This window comes from Brassica napus, chromosome C9 (assembly GCF_020379485.1).
Source record: "Brassica napus cultivar Da-Ae chromosome C9, Da-Ae, whole genome shotgun sequence".
Classification (NCBI taxonomy): Eukaryota; Viridiplantae; Streptophyta; class Magnoliopsida; order Brassicales; family Brassicaceae; genus Brassica; species Brassica napus.
The window spans coordinates 57,988,120-58,003,419 of record NC_063452.1 but is presented as its reverse complement, the minus strand read 5'-3'; the positions used below and the strand labels follow the sequence as shown (position 1 = coordinate 58,003,419).

At 30.4% G+C, this 15,300-nt stretch overlaps 1 protein-coding gene across 1 annotated transcript; it reads right to left on the bottom strand.

Annotated features, from left to right (window-relative positions):
• Positions 1–8,076: 8,076 nt before the first annotated feature.
• LOC106385100 (transcription factor PRE2) lies at positions 8,077–9,540 on the bottom strand. Its single transcript, XM_013825057.3, has 2 exons — positions 9,233–9,540; positions 8,077–8,435 (listed from the first exon to the last, which is right to left on the bottom strand). Exons 1-2 carry the CDS (start codon positions 9,359–9,361, stop codon positions 8,280–8,282), a joined length of 285 nt encoding a protein of 94 aa, XP_013680511.1. The 5' UTR covers positions 9,362–9,540; the 3' UTR covers positions 8,077–8,279.
• Positions 9,541–15,300: the final 5,760 nt, after the last annotated feature.

Sequence of the window (15,300 nt, the reverse complement as noted above, 5' to 3'; positions counted from 1 at the left end):
GTCGGGCGGTCGGGTTGGGCCTAGCGCCTAAAGAGAAAATCGGGGATTAATCGGAAAATTATGCGGGGCAAAATTTTTAGATGGTTTACTATGTTATAAAACATGTTAATCTTTAATTGTGTATAACATTAACACATTTTCATGTTTAAGATTGTATAAAACACACAAATAGAATATATACACTTAATATAGTGTAATTTTCATCAAAATTATGAATATAAATGATATTTATAAAATTTTAGATCAAATAAATAAATAAAAATATTATTAAAAATAAAAAAAATAAAAAATAAATAAAATAAAATAAAAAATAAATAAAAAAATAGATTAGGCGGCCGCCTAGGAGGCTAGGCGGTCATTTAGGCGGCTAGGCGGTCATTTAGGCGGTCTAGGCGGAAAAAAATCGGATATCCAATTTTTTAAACCGATTTGGCATAAATCGGGGCGGAAAAGTGACGCGTAACGCCTAGGCGGCCGCCTAGGCGGCTAGGCGGCCGAGTTTTAGAACAGGGCTATTATGTAATAAATTAGCGTCGCATATAAATCAAACGATCGCTCTTGTTTATTCGCAATCATTTTAAGATAAATAAATCAAAATAATCAATCTTATTTGTGGTATATGATATATAATTAAATTTAAATGACATAAACATATAATATACTTTTAATATGGATATTTATTAAATGAGGTTTCTACTCATATGATTTTATGATTATTAACATATTTGTGTACCAAAATTTTACCCCAACGATTTTTTTTAAAATGTGAAATGTTTAGTGATTTCAATAATTTATAATCATTTAAAAAACAATGAAGATTTCAAAATTAAAATATTAACTTTTAAATATATGTTCAATGCATATATCAAAATATAAGTATCTATTTTCATGTGATGTATAAAGTAGAACCTCTATAAATTAATACTCGATAAATTAATAATTTTTATAAATTAATAAATTTTGCTGATCCTAACTTGAGCAGGTTCAAAATTTGACACAAATTGATAAAATAATAAGATAATATTTTTTAAAAAAATTTCATGTAAATATATGGTCTCATTCAAATTATAAATTAATAATTATATGTATACATATTTTATATAAGTAAAAACCTATTATTATATTGTTATTTTATATTCACAATGAAATTATCTTTATATTTTTTTAACACTTAATATATTTTTGATGGTATTTAGTAATATTATATCTAAAACCACATTTAAGTTCTAAGCAAAATATATTATATACACCAAATAATATGATAAAATTAATATAAATATCAAATTTTAAAAAAATAACAATTAATGTCTATACACTAAAATCAAATATATTTTATCTTAGAATAAATATATCTTAAAATAAAAAAATATAAATAAAGTAACTTTTGTAAATTATTGTCTCTATAAATTAATAAAATTTTAAAGTCTCAACATTATTAATTTATAGAAGTTCTACTATAGTTTAATTTAAACGATATGAAATATGTGAAATATATATATATTAACATAAACACCTATTAAAATAAAATTATTTATTCATATGATTTTATTATCATTGTATCTTATTATAGAAAAAAATTTAAACCTTGATTACAAAACGTTTATGTGAAACTTTTAATAGTTTTAGTAATTTATTCTAGTTTTGAAAAATTCAAAATACAACATATACAAAAAAAATCTAAATTTTTATTATATGATTAATGTAATTGTGTAATTTATTTTGATAATAAATAATTAAAAATGATAAAAAATATACAGATTGTTAGCAAATCTTTATTATTTAAAATCATTAATTGTCATATATATTTTAATCACATTAGGTAATTTCATATATTTTATTTAAGAAAAAATATATTATAATTTTCATTTGATAAATGAATGGTCTATAATGGACATACTATATAATATAACATTCTTTAGCAATTTAATTTTGGACTAACAAAATTCTCAATTGATTCTCAAGCCGCCACGTAAACAAAATTAGCATTCTAATTACATGATAATTCAGCAGAATATTTTTTTAATTAGTACAAACTACATATTATAAATTTTTAAATGTTTCTCTATTAATATATAGAGGATATGACTAACTTCTTTTAACTATACACTTTTTCTCTTCAATGCGGACATTTATCAAAGTTAAACCGTATACATTGGAAAATTATTAATTTTATTTTACGATATTAGTAAGGCATCATTATATTTATACGGTTCACCATTAATAACAGTTAGAAGTTCTCTTTGTTTTAGTATTGTACGCATAAAAACGAGCAAAACATAAACATAAATTTTCTATAAAAAATTTCACACTGAAATTTCATTATAATAACAGAGAAGGATACAAGGTTGGAACGGAAAATTAATCATAATATGATATAATTCATATAAAACTTTGACCCAAATAAATGATACAGTTCATGTATATATATATATAATATTTTTTATATAATATTCATGTATATATAAACACCTAAATATAGGTATAAAATTTAATGTAGGTTTCAGTTGAAAGGGACCATATAGGATTCCATCCCCACGCACACCAACTTTACTGTAGGAATTTATAATTTTGTTCGAATATCAGTAATTTTCAAAGCCTTTTCCATGATCAATAAAATAAAGAGCAATCGATATTAGTCGGTGTGAACAGTAGATAAATCATTTCAGGTATAGTTACTTTGATTACCCGTTGGAAAACAATAGGTCCAAATCTAAAACTTTATGTCCTTCGAAATAATCAAACAAAATTCTACTGTAGGTAATCTTTATCAAATATTTTAACTAACCTAGAAAGTCAAAGGTTCATGTCAGTAGGTCTCCATTTCCTATATTTTCTTGGTGAAGTTTCTCGTTCGTTGTTAAACTACAGAATCATATCCACACTCAACTGATTTAACCACTTTACCGTTAGGGCTTTTTGCAGAATTGACCTATAACTTAAAGTCAAACACAAAACTAACCTCTTTTTTTTTTGAAAATTGGTTTTGCCCTATTCACCCCACAAGTTCATATAATTTACGAAAATGCCATCAATTTTTTTTTTCTTTTTTTTTTCGAAAATGACATTTTTACTCTCTCAGCCTCATTATCTTCAAGTAATTACAAGATTGTCATTGTCATCAATGCCACAACCACCATGAACAACCAATTTGAAGCTCTTAATGCTCCCAAAATCGATTTACCCTTCTTCTTTTTCCATTCTTGTGAACTAAACACAACATATCTCTCACTTTCTCTCCACAATGAGCTAAAAAAACCCAAGATTTTGATTCTAAATTTTTTTTATGGTTCATAGAGTCATAGAAGCTAACGATTTTGGGTGGGTTACTTTCGTTTGAGATTCTGTGTGCTTGGAGAAGCCTTATGTATGCTAAGGAACTTATCTCACCAAGTTAAGGTATGACATCGAGTTTTTTTCCAGATCTGTTCGTTAGACGACTTACTTGGGAAGTCGTCTGGCTGTAGACAACTTACCTGGAAGTCGTCTGGTCAACGCAGAGGTTATTTTTGCAATTGACTTTGAAATCTGTAACCTGAGACGACTGAAAGTTAAGTCGTCTGTTTTTGTTTGGTTTCAAAAAAATTTCCAAAGAACCTAGACGACTTACATTTCAGTCGTCATAGGTTAGTTTTGCATTTGACTGGATAATTTCAGAAGTTTGACTTCCCCAGACGACTTACATTTCAGTCGTCTGGCGAAAATTAAAATAATAATATTTTTTTAAAAGTAGACGACTTACAGTTAAGTCGTCATAGGTTAGTTTTGCAATTGAAAAAAAAAACTTCAAAATTTAATTATACACAGACGACTTATACTTCAGTCGTCCACGAGACGACTTACTTGTAAGTCGTCCAGGATTTTTTTCTGAGATTCTGGTCAAACCTCGTAAATCCTGGACGACTTACATTTCAGTCGTCTCGTGGACGACTGAATTATAAGTCTCTGTATATAATTAAATCTTGAAGTTTTTTTTTCAATTGCAAAACTAACCTATGACGACTTAACTGTAAGTCGTCTACTTTAAAAAAAATATTATTATTTTAATTTTCACTAGACGACTGAAATGTAAGTCGTCCAGAAAAGTCAAACTTCTGAAATTATCCAGTCAAATGGAAAACTAACCTATGACGACTGAAATGTAAGTCGTCTAGCTTTTTTGGAATTTTTTTTTTAGCCAAACAATAGTAGACGACTTATTTTTCAGTCGTCCGAAATAACAGATTTCAAAGTCAATTGCAAAAATAACCTCTGTGTTGACCAGACGACGTATAGTTTAGTCGTCTGGACAACTTAGATTGAAGTCGTCCGTGTCTTCTCCGCTAGTTTTTAAGTCTTCTACGTTAGTTTTTGAATAACTTTTATTTTTAAGAATGATAAGTAACTTCAAGATATGTAAAACTCATATTTACAAAATATGTTCTCTCCCTTAGTTTTACTAAATTTGACTAAGTTTTTCAACGCAAACTTATAATAAAATATGATATGCTTTGACTAGTTACTATTGTTTGTTTCCATCTCTTAAGTATTATTCTTATAGACAATAATGATGACTATTGTTATGAGTTGGAAGAAGGGTTAAAATACTTCTTAAAATGTTGTATCAATATAAAGCTACCAACATTCTTGTTTATTAAGATGATAAAAAGGCCATTGGAGTTTATTATTGCATATGAGAGATCCAAAGATAAGAAAAAGGCTACTGAAGTCTATTATTTTATTGATTTGTAAATGTGTAAACACATTGTTAGCACATTTAATACATCTTGGAAAACATTATTACTGATTTTACAAAAAATTCACAACTAAAAGAGTAGACATGCAATTCACAAAACAGACCACAAACAAAACTATTATAGATCATTCCTCTACAAAGACAAGCTTGGATTCCACTTGAGTAGACAAGACCACACGACTTTTAAGAAGTCCAGACGACTTCCAAGAAGTTCAGACGACTTTGTCAGAAGACTTTTAGGAAGTTCAGACGACTTCCAGACGACTTTACAGGAAGTCCAGACGACTTTACAGGAAGTCCAGACGACTTTACAGGAAGTCCAGACGACTTCCAGACGACTTCCAGACGACTAACAGGTAAGTCGTCCCAGAAGTCTTCCAGATCTGAAAAGCCTGCATATTAAATCCAGATCTGAAAAACCTGCATATCCAAAAACGTTCAAATGACTTAGAAAAAATGAGTGAAAGATTAGATAAATCTACCTTTACAGAACACACAAAAATACATATCTAAAAATAATAGATCTACCTTTAAATTAGTGGAAGATGAGTACCATCTAATTAAAAACCTGCAAAAAAGATAGATTAGTAAGAAAGACATGAGACAAAACTGGAAAATTCATATAAAGTTTGGTGTTTTCAAGTCAAAGAGATTAGAGTGGGTTTGGAGAGTTTTAGTTTGGGAAAAAAGTAAGAACTTTATACAACAAGAAGTTCCCAAATGAAGAAAAATCAGACATAAGAACTTACCAAAACGCTCAGATCTATTATGAAAGGGAGACTTCGTCAGAAGACTTCCATGAAGTTCAGACGACTTCCTGGATGTCCAGACGATTTCCTGGAAGTCCAGACGACTTCCTGGAAGTCCAGACGACTTCCTGGAAGTCCAGACGACTTCCTGGAAGTCCAGACGACTTCCTGGAAGTCCAGACGACTTCCTGGAAGTCCAGACGACTTTGTCAGAAGACTTCCAAGAAGTCCAGACGACTTCCAGACGACTTCCAGATGACTAACAGGTAAGTCGTCCAAGAAGTCTTCCAGATCTGAAAAACCTGCATATCAAATCCAGATCTGAAAAACCTGCATATCCAAAAACGTTCAAATGACTTAAAAATAGAGAAAATGAGTGGAAGATTAGATAAATCTACATTTATAGAACACACAAAAATACATATCTAAAATTAATAGATTTACCTTTAAATTAATGGAAGATGAGTACCATTTGATTAAAAACCTGTAAAAGAGATAGATTAGTAAGAAATACATGAGACAAAACTGAAAAATTCATATAAAGTTTGGTGTTTTCAAGTCAAAGAGATTAGAGAGAGGTTGGAGAGTTTTAGAATGATGAACATTACATTTTTGTTGCAGCCATTTGAGAGGAGGAGAGAGAATGTGTAATTTTTTCTTTATATAGGGAGACAAAAAATCCACTTAGATTAAATATTTTTTACTCAGACGACTTAAATTTCAGTCGTTTGGTGAAAAAATTAAAACAGACGACTTACATGTAAGTTGTCCAGAAGAGTTTAATATTTTTAGCGGGAAATTAAATATTTTTAGCGGAAAACTAAAATAGAAGACTTTCCAGACGACTTACAAGTAAGTCGTCTGGTTTAAATTATTTAAGCGGGAAAATAATTTTTTTAAAAAATTTTAGGCGGGAATATTTGGACGTCATCTGTTTTAATTTCTTCACCAGACAACTGAAATGTAAGTCGTCCGAGTAAATTATTCAACAGACGACTAAAATATACGTCGTCCGAGTAAATTATTCAACAGACGACTGAAATATAAGTCGTCCACACCCTAAACATAACCCCAAAACTTAATTATCTAATTAAAGACTTCATAAAATCAAATCAAACTTGAAAAGTGTTTACTATACACATAAATAAACACATATAGGTGAAAACTAATTTTTGAAAAAAATATTTTAGTTTTCCAAAATCTAACCCTAACAATACATACAATACTACAACATATGTTTGCCAAACTCCTAAACCAAAGTATTTCATGATTCACTACTTCCACTCATCTATCTTCAAAACAAATCAATTTTATCATATCTTAATTTATATAACTTAAAACTGTTTATAATTACTTGATTTTTATTTTTCACGCATCAAAATATTTTTTTACAAGATTTATAAATTATTTTTAAAATAAACCTGTACCAGACGACTTCCAACATCTCAGACGACTCAGGCGATTTACTAGGGCTATATTCGTAAAAATGGCTTCTGTTTTTTTGTTTGGTCACAAGTGGCTGAGCTGTAATTTCACTAGGCTTTTAGGTTAGTTTTGCATTTGATTCAAGTTTGAGTATAAGTTTGGGGTTAAAATCAAGTTGTGGGTTAGTTTTGGCAAAAACCCCTTACCGTTATTATAACAAAAAACCTAAAAATAGTTGGTTTATGAATATTTTACGGCAACTACTTTGACGTTGCATCCCGTATATTTTTTTTAGTGACTTGATAATAAAATAAAATGTATACAGAAAGTGTAGATCGTATCAACGGCCAGATGGAAGTCCACACATTCTGTAAAAATTGGTTAATTATGAAAGAAGATCGTGTTACAGTCACACTTACATTCATGTCTTGTTAGTTACATGTATTCATGTAACTGTTTATGTAAGACTTGCGAAAGTAACTTAATCACTACGCTAATTTATGCAAAATTTGTGGCTCATGATCCCAATCCTCCGACAAATTTAATATTAACGTCATCTATATTTCACATCTGCTCACAAAAGACGACAAAGTCCTTTTAAGATTTGATTTAAGTTATTTGTAAATTTGTACTAACTATATATATTTGCTAAAGATCGCCTTACTTTATTATGTCCTTATTGCAGCATTAATAAGCAAGATTCTTGTGATCCTGTCACTTGATATTTCGACCAAAGAGCTCACACATCTTACTTTTGGTCGAGGAGCTCGCACATCTTGACTGTAGATTGTTTACAAATTAAATGAGAACCGCAAAAAGAAAAAGAAATCTACCTATACAACATCTGATAACTTTTTGACCGACAAAACTGCCATTCGGCCGATTGTTTTCTGTTCATGTTGTTATTTACGTTGTAAGTCGAAAATACTGTGTATATATATATTAACGAATTTATAGTGGTTTAATGGTTCAGATTTCTCTGTAAGAGTCTTGTTATGAAGGTACTTAGGGTTCGATTCATTCGACGCATGTTTTGAAGTTTAGTTTGATCTTTTGGTAGTGACGATCTCCCATTTCATTTGTCTAACAAGGTGATACGAACGAACACACGTACATGATACATGTAATATCAAATTATACGAAGTAAGCTGTAATATAAAATTAAACTAATAAATTAAAATGTGATTTATTATAATTAAAGCGTAATAGTTGCATGCGTGATGTTAATTACCAAAAGAGGGTCAAATATAAACCCTGGCTACGTTGACTTGTAATATAAGAAACATATAATAAGAAGAGACCCCGATGGATAACCCTCACAACGAGATTATAAAATGATATATAAAGCACAACTAATCAGGCGTATGTCGTAGTTATTCATTAATCAAGCTCCTAATAATGGCTGCTTGTGGGCTATTAGGATCAATGGTTTCCAGAAGCTGAGACAGACGATCACTGAGATCATTGGCTTCTTTGTTCAAGTTTCTTATGTAATTGCAAGTCTCTTGTAACACCTTCGATGCTGATACCTGTATATTTTAAAGAATGTACATTTTATAGTCAGAAATCTGATTATATATTCAAAGCAAGTCTTATCATGGAGTAATGATGTAGTATGATTTTTTTTTGGAACGACTTGATGATGTAGTATGATATAGATGATTATTGCTATGCATACTACAATATCATGCATTTTCATAAAAATAAGTTTAAGATGAATGCTCATAACTTATAAAATTAAAACAGAAACTAACACATTGTTTAGCCCTGACATACTAAACGAAAAAGATGCTTCCATTTATAGAAACAGGCCTCTTTCTTATTTTTCTCAAGTTCGTCCTTTTCTTGTTTTTATAGAAACCAAGTTAACCAAATATATAATTCGAAAAGAACAAGTCGGGGCTGTACATACATGTATTGAATTGATAGTCCGTGAACCGATATAGTCGTCTCACATTCAATGCATATAATCAAAAATATAGGTACAATTAATTAGAATTAGCTTAATGCTGAAGTTAGGGGAAATATGTTCCCCTTTCCTCAAAGTCCGGTTAATGGTCAAAAGTCTTTTAGAGACTTCAAATGCAATCTCCCACATGAATTACTATATTATGACTGTAGCTAGGGAACTGTTCCAACATGTTGTAAATGTGAGTGTCTATTGAACATAGTACGTAACCCTAAGTAAATTAAATATCATATCATAGTACGTAACCCTAAGTAAATTAAATATCATATCATAAAATTGAAACTTATATATGTACATGTATAGTACGTAACCCTAAGTAAATTAAATATCATATCATAAAATTGAAACTTTAATTACCGTGCTGGAACGACGGTTCTGGCGAATCTCTGGAATAGATTGTCGGAGCTTTGAGATAAGATCAGTGATCTGATCATCGCTAATCCTCGATGATGAGCTTGCTTGTCTCGACCTCCTGCTAGACGACATTTTCGTTTAAACTTTTTGCAGAGATTTGGAATATATGTGAATCCTAGAACACTCTCTTTTCTTGATCGTTGTGGGTTAAAGAAGAAGTATAATTGTTTGTGTTTGTTAAGAGAAAGGGAGAAGAAAGGAGGAGAAAAAACGGTGTTATATAGAGGGCTAGGACCACTTGTACAGAGAGAGAGAGAGAGAGATAAATAGAGAGTAATACAATAAATTTAAATTGGGACGTTGGTATGACGAAGACAAGTGCATAAGAGAGAGAGCAGTGGTTTAGAATTGGAGTCAGTCACGTGATTTGCAATTTATTAGATTGTGATGTGTATATGTGATAACTAACACGAGATCATTACATATAGAGCTAATTGGTAAATTGTCATCTGAAATCTGTTATAAAGCATAGAAAAACAAATGGAGTTAGAAAGTATAGAAAGACAAATATTTAGTGTGGAATCGATTTATAATTTCAGTCAATAAAACAAAGAACATTAATATATCATCACTTGAATTTATAATATTATACTAGTGTTAAGTGCCACAAAGAGAAAACACAATAGCATTTCAGGGGTTCAAGGCAAACATATTAAATTTTTACTATAAACTGTTTCTGAAAATATAATTACTATACCAATAAAACATATATCCAAATTTTAATATTTTAGAGAGGAGGCAAAAATATAACAGTAAAAAATTTATTATAAAACTATATAAGTGATTGTGAACATCGTCATCATATATATGTTAACTGAAATATATATATATAATGTAGATGTAAAGTTATAAGTGATAAATTAATATAAATGTAAAAAATATAATATTAACCAATAAAATGTTTGATAAAAATATAGACAAAAAAAAGCAATATCATCAAATACAAAGAAATTACAATAATAAGTAAATTTAAAATATAAAATATCATGACACAAGTATGAAGCAAAATAGATTAAACCAAATAGAGATAATTATCAGTAATTATTAATTACTGAAAATATATAAGTAAAATATATTTGATAACTTTTTCAAAAAAGAAAATATATATATTTGGTAAACTATTTTAATAAAATAAAAAATAAATGTCGGTACCCCTAAAATGTGTTATGTAAAAAAGGTCTGAGAGAGTAGCCTTTTTCTTAAGACATGGTGAGAGAATCAATTCCATGTTCAATCCATATACGGAAAACCAAGAAGATCTTGTGTATCAGTTATAGATATGGGTATAATAAAAACGAGGTTCACCTTTAAGAGGAAATTCAACTCATTTTCTCTGACCACATAGATCGTTAAATAAAAATATTAAATTAAAAAAATAGCTGAAAAAAAGAATGACGTCAATTTTAGCGACGATAACGCCCGCCTGGTAAACCCTAAATCTTAAATCCTACAGCCTAGACCCTAAATTCAAAGCATATATCCTAAACCCAAATCCTAGATCTTAAATCCAAACCGTATACCTTAAATCCAAATCCTAGACCATAAACCTAAATCGTAAACTCTAAATCCAAACCGTAAATCTTAAACCCAAACCGTAAATCCTAAACCCTAAACCCAAACCCTAATCCTAGACGCTATAAGGTTTGGTTTTAGGGTTTACGATTTGAGTTTAAGGCCTAGGATTTGGGTTTAAGGTATATGATTTGGGTTTAGAGTATATGATTTTGATTTAGGGTCTACGATTTGGGTTTAGGGTATATGGTTTGGATTTAGGGTCTAGGATATGGGTTTAGGTTATAAGATTTGGGTTTAGGGTCTAGAGTTTGAGTCTTGAATTTAGGGTATAAAATTTAAGATTTAAAATTTATGGTTTAGGATTTACCTAGCAGCGTTAGCATCGTTAAAATTGGCGTCATTCTTTTTTTCAGCAATTTTTTTCTAATATAATATTTTTTATTTAATAATTTACGTGACATTTTATAGAAGGTGATGTGAATTTAAAGATTCACCCCCGGAGAGTAAACCTAGGTTTTGTTCAATAAAAACGATCACTTACATGGGTCGCTTTAGACGAACGTACGGTATCTAACCACTAGGGAGGGGACGGGGGGGGGGGGGGGGGGGGGGGGGGGGGGGGGGGGGGAGGCTAATCTTTTTTTTTTTTTTTATCAGTGGGAGGGGCTAATCTTAGTCCAAGATCTATTTCACGTGTGTGTATGACTCAGGTATACTCAGTAGATGCTTAGGATTATTTATTTATATCTCTAATGAAATTACATCACCCCACCGAACCTAATTACCCCGAACTTTTCGTAAGACCGATAGTTTTCCTAAAACACATGGTGACGAACTGACGACGATGATATGCAAAATATGAATTATTAGCGATACAGTCTCGAATATTGAAAGTTGGAAAAGACATTTGGCGTGTTGATCAACTCTATTAATTTTGTCTCTTTTAAGTATTACCCTGCTAATGTAATGCGGCTGCGGATAAATTGGCCAAAGAGGCTGTGTTTCCAGAGGCAAAGCTAGGAATTTTATCTACTGGGTACATTATTAATAAGAAAAGAAAATGAGACATAAAAAGGATTCGAGCATAAATTATTGGGGGTGCACACCCTAGCGTTTTACCATCTGGTCTACCAAACTCTTAATGGTTTACCTTACAAAATTATCAAGGGTGCACATGCACCCATAGTACATAAGGTGGCTTCACCCCTGTTTGTTTATATTTTCAAATTCCTCCTTGATGGAGGTGTAAACTATAGTTCTGAAAAGAGAAATAAGGTTAGACGAGAAAAAAAAATATAAGAGAGATAAATCAATTTATTTATCAGAAATTAGTTTAGTTAAAATTTTATTTAATTAACATGGTATTAGAGTTCGATTTATGAAGTCTAACCAGATCCATAATTTATCTAAACCTAAATTTTATTTATTAATCTTTGTCTTAATATTATGAGGTTGATGTTCAAATGCTTATCATCTCAAAAGTGCGTATATAATATAAAAAATTATGATATAAAATATTTTAAATCAAAAGTTAGAAGAGGTCTTATGTAATACATAAGAGAAATTAGCCAATCCAATTATCATCCGTCGATTTACACTAGAAGTCCATCTAATTTAACATGAATGAAAGATGATGATGATGAGTAGATGCATGATACATATTTAGAAAACAAGGAGATGGTGTGATGAATTGGACATTAAAGAAAAATGTTTGCTGATGAGCATACAAAAGTGGGACTATTTCTTCTTCTTTTTTATCAAAGGTGGGACTATTTATATTTTAATATTTTGAAGTTAGTTTTGTTGTAAACAAAACAACTTTTAAGCTCCCATGCGATGACATGACACTCGTTTCTCCCCCTCTAATCAGGAGCATATCCACCCTTCACGCCCCTCCTCCCACATGACACTATTTTGTATATCAATCTTTTTTACAGTTACGAGATAACAATTTCAAAATCTCTACGTCTTTTTGGAAGACCGAAAGCTTTAGTATGAGACACATATTATAACTTATATATATTAGGGGTATATAAATAAATTTTAAGTTGATTTTATTAAAAAAATGAAGGTGTAGCACTATCATATCTCTTTTTCTCACCTGGGTCCGCTTCAAGTTAAGCGGACCCAGGTGGGGGGGAGGCTAATCTTTTTTTTTTTTTTTATCAGTGGGAGGGGCTAATCTTAGTCCAAGATCTATTTCACGTGTGTGTATGACTCAGGTATACTCAGTAGATGCTTAGGATTATTTATTTATATCTCTAATGAAATTACATCACCCCACCGAACCTAATTACCCCGAACTTTTCGTAAGACCGATAGTTTTCCTAAAACACATGGTGACGAACTGACGACGATGATATGCAAAATATGAATTATTAGCGATACAGTCTCGAATATTGAAAGTTGGAAAAGACATTTGGCGTGTTGATCAACTCTATTAATTTTGTCTCTTTTAAGTATTACCCTGCTAATGTAATGCGGCTGCGGATAAATTGGCCAAAGAGGCTGTGTTTCCAGAGGCAAAGCTAGGAATTTTATCTACTGGGTACATTATTAATAAGAAAAGAAAATGAGACATAAAAAGGATTCGAGCATAAATTATTGGGGGTGCACACCCTAGCGTTTTACCATCTGGTCTACCAAACTCTTAATGGTTTACCTTACAAAATTATCAAGGGTGCACATGCACCCATAGTACATAAGGTGGCTTCACCCCTGTTTGTTTATATTTTCAAATTCCTCCTTGATGGAGGTGTAAACTATAGTTCTGAAAAGAGAAATAAGGTTAGACGAGAAAAAAAAATAAGAGAGATAAATCAATTTATTTATCAGAAATTAGTTTAGTTAAAATTTTATTTAATTAACATGGTATTAGAGTTCGATTTATGAAGTCTAACCAGATCCATAATTTATCTAAACCTAAATTTTATTTATTAATCTTTGTCTTAATATTATGAGGTTGATGTTCAAATGCTTATCATCTCAAAAGTGCGTATATAATATAAAAAATTATGATATAAAATATTTTAAATCAAAAGTTAGAAGAGGTCTTATGTAATACATAAGAGAAATTAGCCAATCCAATTATCATCCGTCGATTTACACTAGAAGTCCATCTAATTTAACATGAATGAAAGATGATGATGATGAGTAGATGCATGATACATATTTAGAAAACAAGGAGATGGTGTGATGAATTGGACATTAAAGAAAAATGTTTGCTGATGAGCATACAAAAGTGGGACTATTTCTTCTTCTTTTTTATCAAAGGTGGGACTATTTATATTTTAATATTTTGAAGTTAGTTTTGTTGTAAACAAAACAACTTTTAAGCTCCCATGCGATGACATGACACTCGTTTCTCCCCCTCTAATCAGGAGCATATCCACCCTTCACGCCCCTCCTCCCACATGACACTATTTTGTATATCAATCTTTTTTACAGTTACGAGATAACAATTTCAAAATCTCTACGTCTTTTTGGAAGACCGAAAGCTTTAGTATGAGACACATATTATAACTTATATATATTAGGGGTATATAAATAAATTTTAAGTTGATTTTATTAAAAAAATGAAGGTGTAGCACTATCATATCTCTTTTTCTCACCTGGGTCCGCTTCAAGTTAAGCCGTTTGTTTAAGTTTGTTGTGCTTCAAATTTAACATAATAGATTAAAAAACATGTTATTAACTAATACCGAATCTTTACGGGTAGGTTAGGTAAACACTGTATACAGTATATTGCGTCTCACTAGTCATGACTCTTACCAAATATCTACAACTTCCAGAATCAAAAATGTCATGGGTTTCTTTATTTTGAAACTAACCAAAAACAAAACAAAAGAAACTTTAAAATATATATATAACTTATATATGATTTCTAAGAATCTCATATATAAAAACGTGTTAGATTTAAAATATCATATAAACATATGGTGAATTCGCTTGTCGCCTATTTTAAACGAAACATTCATAAAATTAGCATTGTATTAAAGTTTAGATTATGTATTAAAACAAATTGAAAACAAGTGTTAATATAACTTGCGCTTTGAGACATATTATATCATCCAAATAAGTTTTGCAAGACAAAAGAAAACATTATGAAAATTGCAAAATATAATTTTCATAATCAGGGCATCTCTAGTATGAACGATACTAGTGATGCATACATATATATGCCCTGATTATGAAGATTATAACCTATGAAATGTGAAAAGAAAAAAAAAAAAACTAGCTAAAGTTTAATAATGTTTTGTGACATTTCTCTAGACACTACTCATGTTCTAAGGCACATGGCACTGGAAAGTTATTCAAACTTCTGCTAGTTCTATCTAGGTCTTCAGGCATTACATAAAAATTATCCAAACTTTTGGATACTGACATGGCAAGCTGTGAATGGTCAGAACATAGAAGAAGGATCTTGTTCGATCAATTAATAAATCATGATTAGCTTCTCTCAAGATTTGAGGACTAATTTGGCAGGTCAAATAGAA